We start from the raw sequence: 21,942 nt of genomic DNA, 5'->3' as shown, positions 1-21,942 counted from the left end.
ACTGACTTATTTTGCTTAGCATAATCCCCTCCAGTTCCATCCATCACAAATGGCAAGAGTTTGCCTTTTTTATGGCTGCATAATGTTCCATTGTGTATATATATATACCACATCTTAATTCTCTCATCTGCCAGTAGGCACTTAGGTTATTTTAATAGCTTTGCTATTATAAATAGTGCTACAGGGCCTCCCTGGTGGCCTAGGGGTTAAGACTCAACACTATACTGCTATGGCCTGAGTTCGATCCCTGGCCAGGAAGCTAAACTACATATGGCATGCAGACCTCTGTTGTTACGCCCGTTGCTCCCCTCAACAGTGTATTTCAGTAGATCCACATGTTCTGCTCCCCACTCTATCTCTGGTGAGTCCTCTCACCCCCCGACATCTCTGGCCTACACCCCAGTTCTTCGTCACAATAAATAGATAGATAGATAGTGTTGCCGTGAACATAGTAGTGCATCTGTCCCTTCAAATTAGTGTTTTTAAATTATTTGGGTAGATACCTGAGAGTGGAATTGCTGAATCATAAGTTGGATCTATTTATAATAATTTGAGAATCCTCCATACTGTTTTCCATAGGAATGGGGCCAGTCTCATTGCTGCCAACAGTGTATGAGGGTATCCCTTCCCCCACCCTTACCAACACTTACTTACTGTTTCAGCTCTTTTTCAGATGGACTGTAAGCTGGTAGATCATTGTGGTTTTGATTTGCATTTCCTCGATAAACTAAATGATGATGAGCATTTTTTCCCTTGTATGGTTTCTTTTTTTTTATTTATTTATTTATTTATTTATACAAGCACTGGGTACAGCCAGAAGTGCGGGAGGGTGAGAGAACTCACCAGAGCCAGAGCGGGGAGCAGAGTAGGCAGAAGGACCGAAGCACACTGCTGAGGGGAGCAGCGGGCGGCAGGAGAGGTCTGCGTGCCATGTGGGACCCTCACCCGGCAGCCGGGGATCGAACCGGCACTGCAGAGGCTGCGGGCAGCTTCGCAACCCAGTGCTCAACCGCTGTGCCGCCAGGGGCGGCCCCCTTGTATGGTTTCTTTTTTTTTTTTTTTTTTTTATTTTATATTTTTATATATATTTTTACATCATTTTTCATTTTTGCACAATTTATGCATTTTCTTTTTTTTTTTTAAATACTAAATTTTATTTTTATATTCCCCATACAATTGCAGCCCCCCATTCTGACCCCAATCCCTCCCCTCCGCCCCCCGCCCCCCTAAAAATGTCTCTGGTTCATAGTTTTTTGTTGATTTTGATTTTCACTTTCTTATAGTTATTCATTTTCCTGGTCCCTTATTTAAGTTTTCTAGATTCCTGCTATGAGTGAGACCATCCAGTATTTTTCTTTTTCTTTCTGGCTTATTTCGCTGAGCATGATCCCTTCCAGCGCCATCCATGTTGCTGCAAATTGCATGTGTTTATCTTTTTTGAATGCTGAGTAATATTCCATGGTATATATGTACCACATCTTCTTGATCCAGTCATCTATTTTTGGGCATTTGGGTTGTTTCCAAAGCTTAGCTATTGTAAACAGTGCTGCTATAAACATAGGGGTGCAGGTGTTCTTTGGAATGGATGTTTCTGTGTCCTTTGGGTAAATACCTAGGAGTGGAATTGCTGGATCATATGGAAGCTCTATGTTTAGTAGGTCCAGAAATCTCCACACAGCTCTCCACAGTGGTTGGACCAGTTTGCACTCCCACCAACAGTGCAGAAGAGTTCCTTTTTCTCCACACCCTCGCCAACATTTGTTGTTGCTAGTTTTTTTTAATATGTGCCATTCTCACTAGTGTAAGATGGTATCTCATGGTAGTTTTGATTTGCATTTCCCTGATGACAAGTGATGTTGAACATTTTTTCATATGCCTGTTGGCCATTTGCATTTCCTCTTCAGAGAAGTTTCTTTTTAGCTCTTCTGCCCATTTTTTGACTGGATTATTTTCTTTGTTGTTGTTGAGTCTCATCAGCTCTTTGCAGATTTTTGTGATCAGCCCTTTATCATTAGTGTTGGGTGCAAAAATGTTCTCCCAGTTGGTGGGGTTTCTCTTTGTTTTGTTATTGTCTCTTTTGCTGTGCAGAAGCTCTTTAATTTGATGTAGTCCCAGCTGTTTATCTTTGCCTTCACTATCACTGCTTTGGGTGATGTGTCTGTAAAGATGTCTTTGATGTGCAAATCACGTAGTGTTTCGCCTATATTTCCTTCTATATATTTTATGGTTTCAGGTCTTATGTCTAGTTCTTTAATCCATTTTGAGTTGATTTTTGTGTATGGTGTGAGGTAGTGGTCAAGCTTCATTCTTTTGCATGTAGCGACCCAGTTTTCCCAGCACCATTTATTGAACAAACTTTCTTTGCTCCAATGCATAGTCTTTGCTCCTTTGTCAAAGATTAGTTGACCATAAATCTGTGGGTTTATTTCTGGATTTTCTATTCGATTCCATTGGTCTGTATGTCTGTTCTTGTTCCAATACCATGCAGTTTTGATGATTATGGCTTTGTAGTATAGTTTGAAGTCTGGGAGTGTGATGCCTCCATTTCCTCTTTTTTTTTCAGTAGAGCTTGGCTATTCGGGGTTTTTGGTGATTCCATATGAATTTCATCAGTAATTGTTCTATTTCTTTGAAGAATGACATTGAGATTTTGATTGGAATAGCATTGAATCGGTATATTGCTTTTGGTAGGATGGCCATTTTAATAATGTTTATTCTTCCAATCCATGAGCAGGGGATGTCTTTCCATTTCTTTGTGTCTTCTATTTCCTTTAACAGTGTTTTATAATTTTCTTTGTATAGGTCCTTTACCTCTTTTGTTAGATTTATTCCCAAATATTTGATTTTTTTTGTTTTGATAATAAAAGGGATGGTTTTTTTTTATTTCTTCTTCTTCAGATTTATTGTTTGTGTATAGGAAGGCTACTGACTTTTGCGTGTTGATTTTGTATCCTGCCACTTTACTGAATTGATTGATAAGTTGAATTAGTTTTTCTGTGGAGTTTTTGGGGTTCTCTATGTATATTATCATATCATCTGCAAATAGTGATAGTTTGACTTCTTCTTTTCCTATTTGGATTCCTTGTATGTCTTTCTCTTGTCTTATTGCTCTGGCTAGGACTTCCAGTATTATATTGAAAAGCAGTGGTGAGAGTGGACATCCTTGTCTTGTTCCAGATCTTAATGGAATTGCTTTCAGCTTTTCACCATTGAGGATGATACTGGCTGTTGGCTTGTCATAGATGGCCTTTATGATGTTGAGGTATGTTCCTTGTATCCCAAGAATTTCAAGGGCTTTTATCATGAATGGGTGTTGCACTTTGTCGAAAGCTTTCTCAGCATCTATTGATATTATCATATGGTTTTATATTTCTTTTTGTTGATGTGTTGGATAACGTTGATTGATTTTCGGATGTTAAACCATCCTTGTGTCCCTGGAATGAATCCTACTTGGTCGTGGTGAATTATCTTATGGATACATTGTTGGATTCTGATAGCTAAAATTTTATTGAGGATTTTTGCATCAGTGTTCATTAGGGAGATTGGCCTGTAGTTTTCCTTTTTTGTGTTGTCCTTATTCGGTTTTGGTATTAGTGTAATGTTGGCTTCATAGAACGTGTTTGGTATTGTCCCTTCCTTCTCAATTTTTTGGAAGAGTTTGTGAAGGATAGGCACTAATTCGTCTCTGAATCTTTGGTAGAATTCATTTGTAAATCCATCAGGTCCTGGGCTTTTGTTTTTGGGAAGGTTTTTGATTACCATTTCAATTTCACTGCTTGTAATTGGTCTGTTTAGGTGTTCCATTTCTTCTTTATCTAGCTTTGGGTGATTGTAGAGTTGTAGGAATTTGTCCATCTCCTCTAGATTGTTGAACTTGTTTCCATATAACTGTTCATAGTAGTTACTGATTATTCTTTTGATTTCTGCTGTGTCCGTTGTGATTTCTCCTCTTTCATTTATGATCCTGTTTATTTGTGCTTTCTCCCTTTTTTCCTTTGTGAGCCTGGCTAGGGGTTTGTCTATTTTATTGAATTTTTCAAAGAACCAGCTCTTGGTTTCATTGATCTTTTGGATTGTTTTTTTAGTTTCAATTTCATTTATTTCTGCTTTGGTTTTTATTATTTCTTTTCTTCTACTGGTTTTGGGGTTTTTTTGTTGTTCTTTTTCTAGATCTCTGAGCTTTGAGATTAGGTTGTTTTTTGAGTTCTTCTTGTTTTTTTGATGTGAGCTTCTATTGCTATATATTTTCCTCTTATTACTGCTTTTGCTGCATCCCATACATTTAGGATATTAGTGTCCTCCTTGTCATTCAATTCAAAGAATTTTTTAATTTCTTCTTTGATCTCCTCGTTAGTCCAGTGGTCTTCCAGTAGTGTGGTTTTTAATCTCCATGAGGTAGGATAGTTCCTCGCCTTCTTTTTATGGTTTATTTCTATTTTGATGCCTTCATGGTCAGAAAAAATGGTTGGTATGATTTAAATCTTGGTGTATCTGTTGATGTTTGTCTTGTGGCCCAGTATGTGATCGATCCTGGAGAATGATCCATGTGCGCTTGAGAAAAATGTGTACTCCGTTTTTTTTGGGTTTAGTGTTCTATAGATGTCTGTTAAGCCCAAATGCTCTAGGTCCTTATTTAGAGCTTTAGTTTCTTTACTTATTTTTTGTCTTGTTGATCTATCCATTGTTGATAGTGGTGTGTTGAAGTCTCCCACTACGTATGTGTTTTCTCTGATGTCTGTTTTCAAAGAGGACAACAGTTGTCTGATATATTTTGGTGCTCCTTCGTTTGGTGAGTATATGTTAATGAGTGTTATTTCTTCTTGAAGTATTGTCCCCTTGATCATAATGTAGTGACCACTGGGGTCTCTTTTTATTTTTTTGAGTTTGAAGTCTGTTTTATCTGATATAAGTATAGCTGTTCCTGCTTTCTTTTTTGGTCCATTTGCTTGTAGGATTGTTTTCCATCCTTTAACTTTAAGCCTATTTTTATCTTTTGTAGCTAAATGTGTTTCCTGGAGACAGCAAAAGGTTGGGTTTTGTTTCTTAATCCAGGCTGCAACTCTGTGTCTTTTTATTGAAGAGTTTAGTCCATTTACATTTGGAGTTAATATTGATATGTTAGCATCTGTATTTGCCATTGTGTTTGTCTTTCCTTTGATTTTATTTATTTATTCTTTTAATAACTTTTTTTTTTTTTTTTGGTCTTCTTTCGTTGTTATTCATCCCTCTGAGGTTCTGGCTTTAGGATTCCTTGTAGTATTTTTTGGAGTGGGGGTTTAGTCGTAATGAAATTCCGGAGTTTCTCTTTGTCTGGGAAGGTCCATATTCTTTCTTCAAAGAGGAAGGAGAGCTTTGCTGGATAGAGTATTCTTGGTTGGCATCTGTTTTCTTGGAGTCTGTTGACTATGTCCCTCCACTCTCTCCTTGCCCGTAGTGTTTCTTCTGAGAAGTCTGATGTCAGCCTGATTGGTTTTCCTTTGAATGTTATCTGTTTCTTCCCTCTTGTCAGCTTCATTATTTTTTCCTTGTCCTGGATTCTTGGGAGCTTTACTATTATGTGTCTTGCTGTGTTTTTCCTTTCGTCGTGGAAGTTTGGTGTTCTTCTTGCTTCTTGTATATCAATTTTCAGCTCCTTCTTCGCATTTGGGAAGTTCTCTTCAATTATCTCCTGGAATATTTTCTCTGTTCCTACATCTCTCTCCTCTCCTTGTATGGTTTCTTTAGAGAAGAATGTATTTAGTTCTTCTCCCCTTTGTCAAATGTATAATGTGCAAATATCTTCCCCCACTGATAAGGTCGTCTTTTCATTTTCATAATCATTTCTTCAGTTATACCGAAGCTTTTCGTTTGGGAGAGTCCATTTTATTTATCTCTGCTTTTGCCTCCATTGCTATTGGACACCAGTCCTCAAGGACATCCATGAAGTCGGTGTCGTGGAGTGATTTGCCTCTTTGCTTCTAAGTGTGGTATCAGCTCTTATATCCAAGTCTTTAATCCATTTTGAGTTAATTTTTATAGATAGTGTGAGATAGTGGGGTTACCAGATTTAAACCAATAAAATTTTATTTTTTAACAGATGAAGAAGACAGATCAGCTTCTGACAGTGATGAGTGTGTTATTCCAAGAGCTATCTCCAAGAATACCACACAGGTCAGTACCTTGATGCCAACTAGGAATGTTCTAAAATAATATTGCTTTCCATTCATAGTATATCAGTCATCATACAAGAAAATCTTAAGGCAAAAATATTCCTGGAAAAATTTATTGCATTATCATAATCTTAAGCAAGTAATGATCTAGTACAAGGAAACTTTATTCATACTTTCATTGCATAATCGGTACAACTTATAAACATTATTCTTGCTTACATGTTATGAGTCTGTAACATCACCAGCTTCAATAGTCACTTGCTAAAACCAGTTAATTTCCCTAGCTGCTTTCAGAACCATTATATAAAGATGTATTAAATCTGATCTCTAAAAAATTCAAAGTGTTGGGGCCTCCCCAGTGGCGCAGCGGGTTGAGCACAGCACTGTGAAGCTGTCCACAGCCTCTGCAGCGCAGGTTCGATTCTCGGCCAGCCAGGGAGTGTGTTACCCACATGGCGCAGCAGACCTCTGCTGTCTCGCCCGCTGCTCCCCTCAGCAGTATACTTCGGTCCTTCTGCCTGTTCTGCTCCCTACTCTGTCTCTGGTGAATTCTCTCACCCTCCCATCCCTCTGGCCTATACCCCAGTGCTTGTATAAATAAATAAATCTTCAAAAAAAAAAATTCAGGGCCTCCCCTGGTGGCACAGGCCATTGAGCGCCACACAGTGAAGCTATCCACAGCCGCTGCAGCGCCAGTTTGATCCCCGGCTGGCCAGGGAGAATCCCACATGGCACAGCAGGCCTCTCCTGTCATGCCCACTGCTCCCCTCAGCAGTGTATTTCATCAGTCTGCCTGTTCTGCTTCCCACTCTGTCTCTGGTGAATCCTCTCACCCTCCCTCTCACCCTCCCGCACATCTGGCCTGTACCCCGGTTCTTGTATAAATAAATAAATAAATCTTTAAAAAAAAAATTCAGTGTGCAAAGCATTTAAAACTTTAATAACTTTTCTAGGTGAGCTCCTAGACCATTCATAGCTAAGTATATCTTATGATAAACTACTTAAGTTTTTTGATTTCTGGTGAAAAAGTAAAACCTTCTTAGAAGGTAATTAATCTTTTGTAGATACACCATTGTTTTGCTGCATATCGCTAAAACATTATATGCAAATTGAAACTTTGAAAAGAAAATTAGACTTTGATTTATATGAGAAGTGAATGATTTTCTACAGCATTTTATATTGTAAGGGGGGAATTTATAAGATAGATTTAGTAGTGGGGAAGTGCAAATCAAATCCACAATGAGAGGCTCTCTCACCTCTGAGGAATGGGCATAGCAAAGAGACCAGAAACAACAAATGCTCGTGATGGTGTGAAAGAAAGGGGAGCCTTGTACATTGTTGGTGAAAATGTAAGTAAAGAAAAAACTAGTTTTTTCTATTCATGTACAATTACTTTTCCTGAAATGATTAATCATACTCCTTTTTTCATAATTTCTGCTTTTCTGGTAAGAATTGCAATACTTCTTTCAGCTCTCAAAATCTCGCATTCTTTGCTTCTTCTCTCTGCAGAACAAGCCCATAGAACAGAACATTTCAGTTGTCACAGATGGCCTCAGTGAGATAGAGCAATCCTTTGTTTCTGTGAGTGATAAATATAGATGATTAGTGAATACATATAAAATAGTCCATTTGTCCAAAGTTTTATTATTATTATTATTATTAAATGATTATTGATATAACAACATCATCTAATTTATGGCATTCTGATTTATGGACTCTTTATTGTTCAAAATTGATAAATTGAGATAGGAATCTTACATATGGTTACCTGAAGATTCTGAATTCAAGTAGTTCAATACAATTTAATTTTTTACTTGATCAAATCTGAAATTGTTAAATTATCAAACCAATAAATAGAAATCCTTTTCCCTCTGTTAGAAAATTTGGGAAGTCATTGGGAAAATGGATCCCTTGTGATTAGTTGTTTAAATCCTTATATTAGTCGGGGTTTTCCAGGATAATAGAACCAATGGGATATGTGTGTGTGGCTATATGATTTAGCCTTTTGACAATGAGAGTATGAAAAATGAGTCCTGGAGTCTTAAGAAGGTAGGTACCAAGGCATATATATTCACTATGTGTTCATTAGTCAGTCTACAAATAGCATGATCCCTCCTGTTATAACTCAGAGATTCCCAGGGAGTGACTGTCCTGCAGTTTGTATCACTCCCTACCAAGTAAGTACAACATTCTGGCCCTACTTTCAGGAAGCATCTACATTAATTGGGAAGATGAAAACTCAATTACTAATTCCAATATAAATTACAGTATTTAAAAAAAAGCCAGGAGAATATATCATAGTCAAATACTTGAGCTTAAGAGTCTTAGCTATTTTCTGACTCCTCATTTTTCAAATGAATAAACTGAGATCTGGAGAAATACATAATGACTTCCTCATAATCATGTTACTAATTAAGGAAGTGCAGAGGAAAGAGAATTTTAGAACGGTTTTTAATAGGTCTCTCAAGGATGTGGCCAAGAACTGCCCTACCCAGCCTGGTTCTTTTTCTCGTGGGCTGCATGTCTGCTGTTTCTCGTTCTGAACTGACTTTCTCTGCTTCGCTTGCTTGTTGCCCAAAGACAGCCGAACAAACACGCCAGCCCCGAGGAGAAAGGGCTGACCAGCTGACGCTAGTGTCTAGGCTGGGTCCATTTATCAGTGTGGATGCTTGATCTATTCAGCTGTTACTGGTATCACGTAAAAAAAGTGTCCTGCATTAACTGTGACATCTCAACAGTGGGGATCTCCGTGTGCTATCTAGTCTAGGCAAGGATGTGCATTATGTGTTCCAGACGCCAAGAGTCCATTAAGCAGAGCAAGATTTACGCATGAAGGGATAGAAGGCCTCATTCACAGTGCAGATGGCTCAGTGCTTTGGATTTTATCCTGTAGCTGCTAGGGAGACTGCGAAAAAGTTCATTTTGTTTTGTAAACATTGTATTCATCATCTAATAGTAACATTCAGTGCAGAGGAGAACATCTTCTACATTATAACATGGGCCTCCCCGGTGGTGGCCGCTGTGAAGCTGTCACAGCCTTGGCAGCAGAGAATTCTCTTACTAGACCCACAATGGAACAGTGTATTTATTACATCGTTAGCATCCCAGTGGAATTGTACACTGCTCCTAACTAAGGCAGAATAAACAAATTTAATTTAACAAAGATGTTTAGTGAAAAAAAAAACTATTCTTCTGAAATATTCAGCAGTTGTAATGTACGTATATTTTTCCTTTGGAGAAACTGGAGTTTTCACCTATTACTTCTGGAAAAGTAATATGTGTTACTTTGCTGCAGCTTTCACTGCCACTCCAAAATGTGATTTAGATGCTGTCTCGTACGTGTAAGTATCATTGAAGCAAGGAACTTAGAGCATTACTTTATTTCTCAGCAGCCATTGATCAACTTCTGTGTACTTGAAAATTTAACTTGTAGTAGAAATCACTGACTAGTATCTTAAATTAAAGCAGAAAAATTTAGTTTTGTTCAATTTTATACCAAACAGTAAAAAAGTAAAACCTGTAAAGATAGGAACAGAACTCAAGAGGTTATCATAAAGATGAAACACAGCATTTTCTAATGCTGTGGGCTACCAGTTTTCTGTGGGCTACATTGGCAAGTCATGGCGCCCTTTCTTTAAAGATTGCAAAAGTGACCCAAAGAACTCCTGTCTATACTCTACCCAGATTCAGAAATTATTGACATTTTGTCACACTTGATATGTTATCATTTCTGTTCTCTGTATATGTATATGTGCACATACGTACTTATATACACATTCTTCATACAAAATGGTAATTACCTGAGAGTTGCAGAAATCATGTCCCTTTACCCCTAAATACTTCAGAATCACATTCAGTACTATCATCGCATCAACAGTCCTCATTTAATTTTGGCTAGTTGTCCCATAAGTTTATCACATTTAACTAATCTGGTCCAGGCTCCAGTCCAGGTCACACATTGCATTGACTTTTCATGTCCCTTTGGCCTTGTTTTGCCCATGATGCACCCTCAGCCTTTCCTTGTGTTGCTGTTTGGTAACACTGACATTTTTTAGGAGCACGGGTCACTTATGTTATAGAGCACGCTTCAGTTTGGATTTCTGTGTGGTGCCTCATGCTAGATTCAGGTCGGGGTTGCGATGGGGTGTCACGTGCAACGCTGCATCTTCGGAACACGCCTCAAGAGCCTGGGTGTCGTTTGTCCACTTCCTCGCCTTGGTAGCTTTGGTGTCAGTGTCGTGTCATCAGGCTTTTTTTAGGCGTCATTATGTTTGTGGCTCATTAGTTTCTTTGTCTCCTCCTTAAGCGCTCCCTCAAGTAGACCTCTCAGGAGAGTGGTTGCACGTAGCTCTCGTCAGGAGGAAGATGTTTACTGAGTGCATCCCTGGGCCCCAAGCCTCAGTCTAGGTCGAGGGATGTATCAGTGAATAGGACAATAAGGTTCCTGTTCTTTTTTCCTTTATCTTTTGACCTCCTTCAATCCATTTTGCCCACCCCTGCCTCTGGCAACCATCAGCCTGCTCTCTGTGTCAATGAGGCTTTATTTTTTGTGTTTTTAGATTCCACATTTAAGGGCGATCATGCAGAATTTGTCCTTTTTTTTAAACATTATTATTGTCCTTATAAATTGTCTCCTCTTCTGTTATTTCTTAACCCACCATGTGTTGTATCCCCTTATCTCCCCCCCTAAACTTGAGAGCCCTCACAGTCTTAATTAATGTCCCCTGTTTTTGAGTCTTACTTTATCAAATCATCTGCTGTGTAGATGTCCAGTATTTTTGTCCTTCTGGCTGGCTTTACGACACATAATTCTCTCAGACTCCCTCCATTTTGCTGAAAATGCTGCATTCATTTCTGTTGTGGTTGAAAAATATTCCAGAGTGTGGCTCGACCACACCATCTTGATTCAGCCGTCTCTCAGTGGACTTTTCTATTGTAAATAGTGCTTCAGTGAACACTGGGGAGCATCTATTTATTTGTATTGATGGTTTCATGTTCTTTGCATCGATGCCCGAGAGTGTGACGGCTGGCTGTATGTGGCATTTCCATCTTCAGTTTGGGAGGTAAGTCCAGATTGCTTTCTGTGGTAGCTGCGTCCGTTTTCATTCCCACCAACAGGGCATTCGGGTTCCTCTTTCTCCCCATTCTCCCCAGCACTTGCTGGTATTTGTCTTTCTGTCTGGTTCATTTTACTTAGCATAATGCCCTCAGTGGATCGCTATTGTCGTGGCAAGATTTGGGTTTTTTGTGGCTTAATAATATTCCTCTGTGTGTGTGTGTGTGTGTGTGTGTGTGTGTGATTGTGTGTGACCTTTTTTTTATCCATTCATAGATGGATCATTTAGGTTGTTTCCATATCTCGGCTACTGTAAATAATGCAAGGAACATGTGGGTACGTATATCTTTTCCAGTTAGTCTTCAGTGTCTTTAGATAAATACCAAAAGTGAAGCTGCTGCTCGTATGGTAGTTCAATTTTTAAACGTTTTCAGTAACCTCCTTGTTATTTGCCATCCTCGTTACACCAATTTACATGCCCTGCAGCAGTGCCCAAGCATCCCCTTTCGCCACATCCTGGCTGAAACTTACTACCTTTTTTATAGCAGCCATTCTTAAAGGGCTTTTGTTCTTACGGAGTTTACATTCTTGAATTCCATTTCAAAAGATCAGGCTGTCAATAATGTGATATTAGAGGCACACAGACTAGTTAAAAAGTAATTAGATAACCCTACTCTGTGGTTATCCCCACTTTATATAGATTTTTTTTAATTGCGTCTACCCAATAATATCACAAAATTGAGACTAGAAGTAGTGTCCTAGATAAATATCACTTCTGCCAATTACACTGTGAATTTGAATTATCTGCTACACTGTGTAAGCAATTTAAGATCATTCAGTTTCTTCTTTTCATGTTACGGAATCTGGCAGCTCGTGGAAATGTTGATCCTTAAAAGCAAGCAATCGAACAGATTTCCCAGGACTTAGGCACAGCACTTGGTTCTTCCTCTTCCCTTCGTGTCTGTGATATATAATTAATCATAGATTACTTCATTTTGTTTCATTTCATTTACAACATTTATGAGCTTCGCTTTGTCAGAATGAAATGCTTGTCCCCGCCTTTCCTTTCCAAAGTGCTGTAATTAGTGTTAGCATCTTTTTTAACAGGCTACATAAAGTTTAGTGGCCGGATTAAATCAAGTCATTAACATAATGCACTCCCCAATTTGCCCCTATCTTCCTTCGTTTCTAGAACATCAAAGTACCACCGAGCGCCAGTGTAATTGGGCCTTGCTGGCCTGTCACATTCTGTCAGCCTGATGACTACCGCTTTACTGAAAAGCTTCTAGGCATGATAATTAATGGAGGGGGAAAGCCTGAAAAATCTAAAACTTTGGACATCTCTCTATGAATATTTTATTAATTTGAATAATCAGAAGTTAACAGTATCAATCTGATGTATAATACATTGATTTAAAGCCTTGTTTTAGATCCTCAACATAGACATCAAAACTGAACATTTGCATCTGCCATGGCATTAAAAGAAGAATTAATCCTTCTAATTTTTTCACTTAAGCAATGCATCTTTCCATATAGTCACAGCTAAATGTATTTTCATCAACAAACGCATTTTACAAAGCGTGCCCACAGGTGAGTATGGGAGGCGCAGGCTGCGGGAGGGTGGGCTCCCCAGCCACGTTCACAGTTGTCTCCCCCCCTCACGGCTGTGGCCTTGTAGAAGCTGCCATGTCCCATTGGAGTGACTCGCAGTCCCACCTGGAAGCCAGGTTCTCCTGAACAAGAGCAGCCGCGCTCCCAGGTGACTGCGTCCTGACATCCAGCAGAAGGTTCCTTAAACCTTTGAAAGGAGACTGCATGAGGCGCTCCCTCACTTCAGCAGTCATGTATTAAAAATGATTAAGTGATGTATGGAATTTTAAGCTAGATAGATTTCAAAACATACTCCAGGTAAAACCGGAATGGTTGAGTTAATCTCGTGATAGAAGTTGCTTTTAGAACTGTATTTTATGTTTTACAACTTAATTATCTCTTACTAATATGTCAGGCATAAAATTCCATTGTATAACTCACTGTACTGTATTTGTTTAAATGAGCCCCTTTTGATGGACCTTAGGTTTCTGTTTTTGCTAGAACCTAGAACAAACATTGCTGGTTAAGATGGGTTTTTTTGCGTAACATTTTTATTTTTTTGTTGTTTGTTTATTTTGCATAGAAGAACTGGGGTGTAGGCCAGAGGTGCAGGGGGTGAGAGGATTCACCAGAGACAGAGTGGGGAGCAGAACAGGCGGATCGACTGAAGTACACTGCCAAGGGGAGCAGCGCGTGAGTCAGGAGAGGTCTGCTGCGCCATGCGGTTCAGCTCCCTGGCCGGGCATTGAACTCAGGCCGCCGCACTGACAGTGCTGAGACTTAACCCCTGCGCCACCAGGAAGGCCCTGTGTAACATTTTTAGAAAACTAATGTATACAAAGTTATACCTCATTGATGATTTCACTTAAAAAAGCAAAAAATGTTTACTCATCCATCCACAAATATGTTTTTATTTGGGTTTATGTAAAGAAAATGTCTGCACGTGTATAAACCAAGCCCTGTGGGCAGTCAGTACCTCTGGGATGTAGCTCAGGGAAAGGGTGAGCAAAGTGATACAAGTGGCAAAATCAACCTTTCACCAATTTTTGTAACTAATTTTTGGAGCACAGCCCCTCCCTCCTTCCCGTATGGTCTGTGGGTGCTTCCACTTTGCAAGGGCAGAGCAGACTGCTTGCCTCAGATCCCGTAAAGCCTGCAGTGCCAAAAATATTTGCTATCTGTCCCCTTACGTAAAAAAAGGTTGCAAACCCCTGCAATGGGGGGAAGTATGGGAATTTTGTATTTCACTTGTTAGGATTTATGTTGTTGGATGATTTTTAATGAGTATAGAGTGTTTCTAAAAAGGCAATAATTTGCCAGCTAATTTTGTAGTCACCGTGTTCAAAGATGGCTAAAGAACAGTCTGCTATGAATATTGGAGAAGCTTTTCTATAAATATGCTAGACAGAGTCCACAAATGTAGTTTGAGTCTTTTTTGGTTAGATCAGGTGTCCCCTAAAAAGTGTGGTACCAGAGCAGCGTCCGCATCTCTTGAGGACCTGTGAGAGGTGGGCGTTCTGGAGCCCTCCCCGACCAATGAAGCAGAAAGTTAGCCGAGCCATGTGCTTTCGGGCCTCACGGGTCACGCGAGGTCTGTGAACGTTTGAGAACCACAGCGTGGGGAAAAGCAGCCATTCCATCGTGGCTGCGCTGTCGAATTGCCGAGGGAGCACTTTTAAATGCCAGGGCCCAGGTTCCACCTGCATCAGTTAAATCAGAACTCTGTTTAAAGCTCCCCAGTGATTCTAATGTGCAGCCAAAATTGAGAACCACTGTACTAGAACATCTGTTCTCAATGATGGCGAAAGCGGACTAGCATATCACAATCACCTGAAATTGAGGGTAATTTTTAAAATTCTCTCCTTCCTTCACATTACTGCCATCGTGAGCACCGTTAATGATGGAAATGTGTCACATCCATCAGGTGTATTAGGACAGGGGGGGAAATCCAACCATTGCTTTCGAACATGTGGTAACAAGCTTCCGTAATTTGCTGGCCGTGATTATAGATGCAGTGATTTACAGGGTGTGCGGGGGAGGCAGTGACAACGTCCTGAAAATGGGTACTCGCAGCCCGCGCCTGTCAGGCTCCACCTCTGAAGTTTGCAGTATTTAAATTATTTGTTCAATGTGGTGCCTTTTAACAGAACATGTTGCCGTCCCCGAAAAAGACTGGGTGTGTTTTGCTTTGTTGGCTGAAAACATTATTACCTCAACAGTTAGAGGTTCTGTTTTCTCTTACTTCTCCCAAAGAGCTCGTACATTAACAAACCAAACCAAAACTTTTAAATCAAATATGAAGAATGGATATGATTCCTAATAAGAGGAAGCTTTGGAGCCCAGTGTGAGGTCAAGGGGCCTTTTTTGAGTCTTCGGCATGATTCTGCCCACCCCAGCCCCAGGGGAGGGAGGTTGTTGGAGTCCCTTGATGGCGCACGTCCCCAGCCTGCACACACACGGCGCTGAAACTGCCACTGGTGGTGTGACTCCTGAGCCAGCTCTGCTGAGCTTGCGTCGGGCTCGCCCCAGCTAAGATCTGAACTCTTGGAGGCACAGACACAGATGGCCTTCCATTTCCACTCTGTTGTTTGTTATACGTACCAAGTCCTGCATAACCGTGGCTCCTGTGAGTAGACCTTAATTTGTGTTTATTTACACAGCGAGAGACACACACAGGCACATATACGTATTCAAACATTTTGTGACGATAACAGTAATCCTAATCTAGATACATATAACCATTTGGAGAGTAATTTCATAATCCTATAAAGTTGAGTTTCTCATACCTTTCCTTCTAGCAGTTCTCTTAAAACATATACAAATCTTTTAAGACATATACAAGAAAACAGAAGGCTATTCAGTGAAACTTTGCTTGTAATCACAAAAAATGACCAGCAACGTCATCATTCATGAGTAGGAAAGTGAATAACTGTACTATCAGTCATATATGCAGTATAAATAATAATGCAATATGAATGAATTACTTTTTTTTTAAAGATTTATTTATTTATTCATACAAGCACTGGGTACAGTCAGAAGCGCGGGAGGGTGGGAGAATTCACCAGAGCCAGAGCGGGGAGCAGAACAGGCAGACTGACAAAGTACACTGCTGAGGGGAGCAGCGGGCACGGCAGGAGAGGTCTGCGCACCATGTGGGACCCTTGCCCGGTAGCCGGGGATCAAACCGGTGCTGCTGAGGCTGCGGACAGCTTTGCAGCCCAGCGCTCAACCGCTGAGCCACCAGAGGAGGCCCTGAATGAATTAGATTTTAATTATTAAGATGACTGACTCCCAATAATGTAGTGTTGAGTGAGAAAGCACAAATTGGAGAATGGTTAATAGATGATACGCTAACAGAGGATCTGAAAAGAGGACAGCTTGTTGTCTGAGTACGCGTGTGTGTGACTATAAAGGCGGGTGTGAGAATGATGCGCATGAGGGTCGGGATGTGAGGAAGTGGAGGAAGTTAGGAGGTGGGGCCTTTATCTGTGTCTGGAATATTTTACTCCTTTAACCAAAATAATAATAATAATAATAATAATAACAGCAAAAAGATTTGAATCAGATACAGCAAAATGGTAACATCTGTTTAAGATGTGGTGTACATGAATATGCCACATTATTTTCTATACCTTTTTCATGTTTTGAGATATTTCATCATTTAAAAAGTTGAAGAAATCTAATTCATTGTAGAAATTCACAGTGAAATAAAACTCACATGTAACCTCACCATAGTTGGATTTAAACTTAATTCACTGGATCAAGTTGCAAAACCTCTACCGTAGGCCGTTCTCAGCTGAGCGACACTGGGGCTGCAGGCTGGATTGGCCCATGGAAGCCTCAGTCCAGCTCCACGGCGGCCCCGGTGGCTGAGCCCAGAGGAGGACTCGGCGCGATGCTCGGAAGTGCAACATGAACAACTTTAGCATATTGGTTACAAGCCCGAGTAAATACTACAGGGAAATGTGCCTGAATGGGAATTGGCATCAGGAAGCAATAGTGGAACTGAGCCAAAATCGTGAGAACTATACCTTTTTTTTCCCTCTGAGTAATACAAGCTGTCATCACACTTCTAGATCGTTCAATCACATAACACATAGTGTCCATCTATGCAGCAAACTAAACGTAAGTTACACGCAGTTCCTATCTGAGTGACTTCTATTCTTTCTGTTCACCACAATCAAATTTTTCAGACGCTCTTTTTCCATGCTGACGTTGACATCTTGGTAACTGGGGACCTTTGTAGGGCAGTTGGTGAGCATGACCAAAAAAAGGCACTGAAAGGCAACATTATAACAAAGGTTCACACACCTAAAAAAGAAGCGAAACAACTCAAATCCTGGCCCATCTGGCCCGCTTACTGTACCTCAGGGGCCTGCTGTACCTGAGGGAACTGACGCCCTGCAGAGGCGTCACCTGTCCTGTTGTTCTACTGATTCTGAACAGACATCATCGTGCCTGAATCTGAAAAGCCTTTGCTTCAGTCACAGTCATTTTAGTCAGTATTTTCTTGTCCCTTTCAATTCTCCTAGTTGCAGTTTTTTTTTTCATTTTTATTATGATGTTTCTATCATAAACAAAGTTGAGCGGGGAGGAGGCACATTGTGCTATCGAGGAGGAGTCTGTGCCTCAGTGGGGCATGTGGCGTGGTAACACACCTGAGGGGGGTGATGCTATCCCTCTGCATCATATACCATGTAATAATCCGGTGTTACCTTAAGAGTGGATGGTGGGTGGGTGGGTGGGTGTGTGTATGGTTGAGATTGCAGACAAGAGATTAAGGATAAGAGTGCCTCACTTTCTTCTAGTCCTGAGAACAGGTCCACACATTTGTTTGAGTATATAATGCCTTTCACACTAGTGATGTGGGAACATAATCATCGCCGCATCCCTGGCCTGTTAGTCTCCTTCCATTTGTTTACAGTCCTGCCAACCAGTTCTCTTGTGTGATTTCTACTGTTTTCTCCCTCCTTGTTCTGTCAAACTTCTGCTTTCCAGTACTATTGTGTTCTTCCCTCCCTCCCATCAGATGTAAGCCTAAAGAAGTTTCTCTGCAGTTAAAAAGGAGGAAAGACACCACATCTTTTTTTTTGTCTTTACATCCCCAGTGGCTGACGCAGTGTCAGAATATTCACGCTTTCAATAATTCAGTGAGTCACTGAGATTTTTAAGAAGTAAAATGAAGAACAATCGGTGATATATAGAATATGGTGGGTGTTAAAAATCAGGATGGGGGATGGGCTCAAAGTCTCCTGGTTGTAGGTGACCCCATGGAGGGAGAGCTATGTCACCATGTGAGGTAGGAAATACCAAGATAAATGAGATCCCGGTGAGGAGGGTTATGAGTTCATTTTGGACACTAAGTCAGAGTTGGCTGTTAGGCAGTTGATGTACTTCATTAGCCAAAATTTTTAATGTTCAAAAATGATTTATAGTTTGCTTCCCGAGCTATATGCTATCAGGACTTCATCCCTTTAGGATTTATTTTAAATGGACTCATATAGCATTGAATGAACAGAAAATTATAACTAAAGACTTCTGTTAATAGCATTAGTCAGAGAATTAAAAATATGATCAAGGTAATGAGACTGGAGGTATTAAAAAAGAAAACCGAACCAAAAAGAAGGTAGATACACATCGTAAAAAGACTTTTAGAGCTTTTTAATTCTTTGGATGATATTTTCTTTCGGTTTGTTTGGTTTCAGTGTGTGTTTGACTGTGACCCAAGTATCTACTTTCATTTAGAATTATATTTTCGTATATAATCTTACTTGACAACCTAACTTTATTCTTACGACAATACAGGTTTTCATATGGGGATTGTACAGTTAATATACTAATAAAATAGCCACTTAAAGAAATCTGGTTTCCCCTGCTATTTAAAATTTGATCTGTCTTTTCATTGGGTTCTGTGCTAAACAATTAAAATTTCCTCTCTTCACCTCTAGAATAACCATGTGTACCTCTTTCACCTTTCTGTATTTTCTTTTCATTCTTTTATGCAGAAACAGGAATGTCTGAGAAGATGTTGTTCTAGCAGTTTCTAAGTTTGTCACATTTCAAGTTATGTAAAATACTTACTTATGCATTGTACTGCATTTGAACCAGAATTAAATAAAATGTTTATGTGTGATATTTTGACAACCACAATATATTTCCAGGGGAAAAAAAATATCACTTAAAATATTTTCTTTACCATGTTAGTCTTCAGCAAGCAGAGAAGGGCTTTTCTGAAGTAAGATTAGACAATAGAGCCAACTTCATTTTTTATGCACGTGAACAGAGAGGGCTTGAGGTTATTAGTTGAAACCGAGTAACCTTTCCAGGCTTTCATCTCTTTCTTTTCAAAATTTGAATATGAAAAGCATATTCAAGTCAAAGACCATCACTTTAATGACATTTGGCAGTCATTTGATTTATTAGGTTTTAGAAAAAATTTTCCTTTAAATATTTCATCATACTATGCTAATCCTAGTAATATTGCCAGCTGCAGCCTTGTACCTGTATTAGTGGAGACAGAATGGTGTGGAATTTTCTCTGTCATCCTAGTAAAATTTCCATGAATCTACTGAATAATAAAATAACCTTATTGAAATATTCAGATCTGGGGTTTTAGTTAAAGTGTCTTAGAATACATAATAAAAGAAAATGTCTTTTGAAAGAAGAGGGTAAAATTACTTCATCAAATATTGAGGGGGGTTGACAGCAGTGAAAATTGTTCTTTATGGGGTATTTTTAACAATAGGATACTTATGCTTTTCAATTTGATTAATTATATGCTTTGAAATATCTAAGTAGTCACTATGGTGCATTTGCACACTGATTTATATTTAACAATGAATTCCTAAAAGTTGGTAATATAAGCAGGTCTTGTGTCCATTATTATTTAAAGTTGTATAATTTACAGTCGTATCCCTCTGAATTTCATCAGGAGGGATTTACTAAAGGGGAATAAAAAACAAATTTAAAAATTATAAAAACAAACATTTAAGCAACTGTCTTGGTTATGATTTAATTTTTCAGTCATGGTCTATTTTAATTTCTACTAAACCACTACTCAGAGAGACATCTGTGACGCCCATAATAATGTCTGTCACACCAAAATCTATTAAGTAAGGATTGAGGTGAAAATTACACAAATATATATTTTAGTTCCTAATTCTACCAAAATTAGATAAATAAATTGCAAGAATATGTTAAGTTAGGTAAAGTTTTGGTTCTCTTTGAAAACACTACTTATTGAATGAAATGTTATGGCAAGATATAATAAGAGAATGAACTGTGATTTCTGCTCTTGTTAATAAAGATTCCTATAACTACATATATTAGCATAATAACTACGTTCAACAGGCTTTGATCTCTGAATAACTGAAACTTTCTCAGGTACTGCAGATTAAATAAAAGCAGTGATAAACATGTACTTCATTAGATTGTTTGAAACAAGGCCAACTGATACTTGTCATTCTGAAAGCAATCTTAGATGAAGATCTCATAATCTTCACTCCTGATAGACTACTCGTTCGTGGGGTATTTATAGCCTCAAATGTAAATCAGGAGACTATTGCCATGACTCTGTTAACTTCAAACCCTGGGGCTTTAGAATCTCATTCTCTCTCTCTCTCTCTCTGTGGTGAATAATCTATCATATGTAACTACACGGTAGTGTACAATGCGTTCCAAAAAAGAAACCCACTGGCCTTCATGTTTTATTTAAAATTGATAGTGGAAAAGAGGAAAGGATTTTTTTATGTATTTGTTTCTCTGTTGTTTTCCATTTTTGCTCTTGAAACAGCCATCTGAAAAAATAAGGATTGAGATCATCGCTCTAAGCCTTAACAACTCCAGGGTGACCAAGGACAGCACTATACAGCGGCTGTTTGTGGAGTGCCGGTTCTACAGTCTTCCCGCTGAGGAGACGCCTGTGTCGCTGCCCAAGCCCAAGAGCGGGCAGTGGGTCTACTATAACTACAGCAATGGTATGCACAGTCACTTCTAACACACACTTTCATTTCTGTCTCTTTATCTATAAAGGAACAAGGAAAAGTATAATCCTCTCGTGTTCACATAAAATCATGGAGGCCCTGTCAGAATAATCAAGAAAAACTAAGAAATTAAAATTGAAATAGTATAAAAGACAAAACAAAGACAGAGGGAAAACTTTGTTTCTCAATGTTCTGCTGTATCCTGGGATCAATAGAAACTATATTTAATTGAAAAATGTGATATTTCAAGGGGGAGAAGAGTACTAATTTTGTGACCACGGGGCTCAAGCAATTCAGTGGCCTGAGTTTTCCTCCCTTTCAAATCACTGCCCTCGTGTAGCTATTTCTATGGTATGTGTGTGTCTCTCTCAGGGTCCCATGCTCAGGATTTTAATTGAGTGGCATACATTCTTAAAAAACCATGTCATCATTTAACACCCACATACATTCATAGCAACAGGCAGGCTTTCTCTTTTTGGGATTTATTTATCCATCAGTTGACATGTAACTTGATTGGAGCAGGAAGGACCCAATAGGCACCCTGTACATTCTTAGATCAACCAACACTAGGATGGTTTTAAAGTATAGTTAGAAAGTAGTAAAAATAGCATATTAACTGTCATGAGCCTAACTTAAACCTGCCTATTAAGTTCTCCTAAACTCCCTTATTAAATCAAACCATAAAAATGGAGTGTTGTATTATCTTGAGCAAAACAGGCTCTCTCATGCTAATTGGACAACTAATTTTTTTTCTTATCAGCTTTATAAATTATATTTTTATTAACGTGTGTACTCATGCTATTGTATTAGCAGAATCACAAATGCTTGAGGTTAGTTTTTGTTTTTTTGGTTTGGTTTTTTTTTTGGGTTTTTTTTTGTGCAATGGGCATCATTAGAAACCTGTTCATTACTTGAGACTGTCGTCGTGAGTATCCCGGTATTTGGTCTAATCCAAAGACTTGTATCCACCGCTCTTACTAGTTCTGTGAACTTGGCCAAGATGTTTCAATCTCATAATGCCTTGTTTCCTTTTTTTTTTTCCTAAAGATTTATTTATACAAGAACTGGGGTACAGGCTAGAGGCGCGGGAAGGTGAAGGGAGTTACCAGAGACAGAGCGGAGAACAGAACAGGCAGACTGACTGAAATACACTGCTGAGGGGAGC

The 21,942-nt window shown here is 39.2% G+C and overlaps 1 protein-coding gene across 11 annotated transcripts in view; it reads left to right on the top strand.

The window, feature by feature from the left end:
- The window catches only part of RPGRIP1L (RPGRIP1 like), a 91,678-nt gene that overhangs the window by 56,184 nt on the left and 13,552 nt on the right, over positions 1 to 21,942 (top strand). For 8 of the 11 annotated variants that reach the window (XR_008552377.1, XM_054696873.1, XM_037515796.2 and 5 more), the window contains 3 exons: positions 6,077 to 6,150; positions 7,659 to 7,730; positions 20,588 to 20,771. Coding sequence is in view for 10 of the 11 variants with exons in the window: in XM_054696873.1 (XP_054552848.1) it covers positions 6,077 to 6,150; positions 7,659 to 7,730; positions 20,588 to 20,771 (330 nt within the window). In the remaining variant the exon portion in view is untranslated. The remainder of the gene's footprint in view (positions 1 to 6,076; positions 6,151 to 7,658; positions 7,731 to 20,587; positions 20,772 to 21,942) is intronic. The other 3 variants (XM_054696875.1, XM_054696874.1, XM_037515797.2) reach the window with 1 other exon arrangement.

This window comes from Talpa occidentalis, unplaced genomic scaffold, assembly GCF_014898055.3.
Source record: "Talpa occidentalis isolate TD23 unplaced genomic scaffold, MPIMG_talOcc4v2.1 talOcc4.17, whole genome shotgun sequence".
Classification (NCBI taxonomy): Eukaryota; Metazoa; Chordata; class Mammalia; order Eulipotyphla; family Talpidae; genus Talpa; species Talpa occidentalis.
This window is presented reverse-complemented; position numbering and strand designations above follow the sequence as displayed.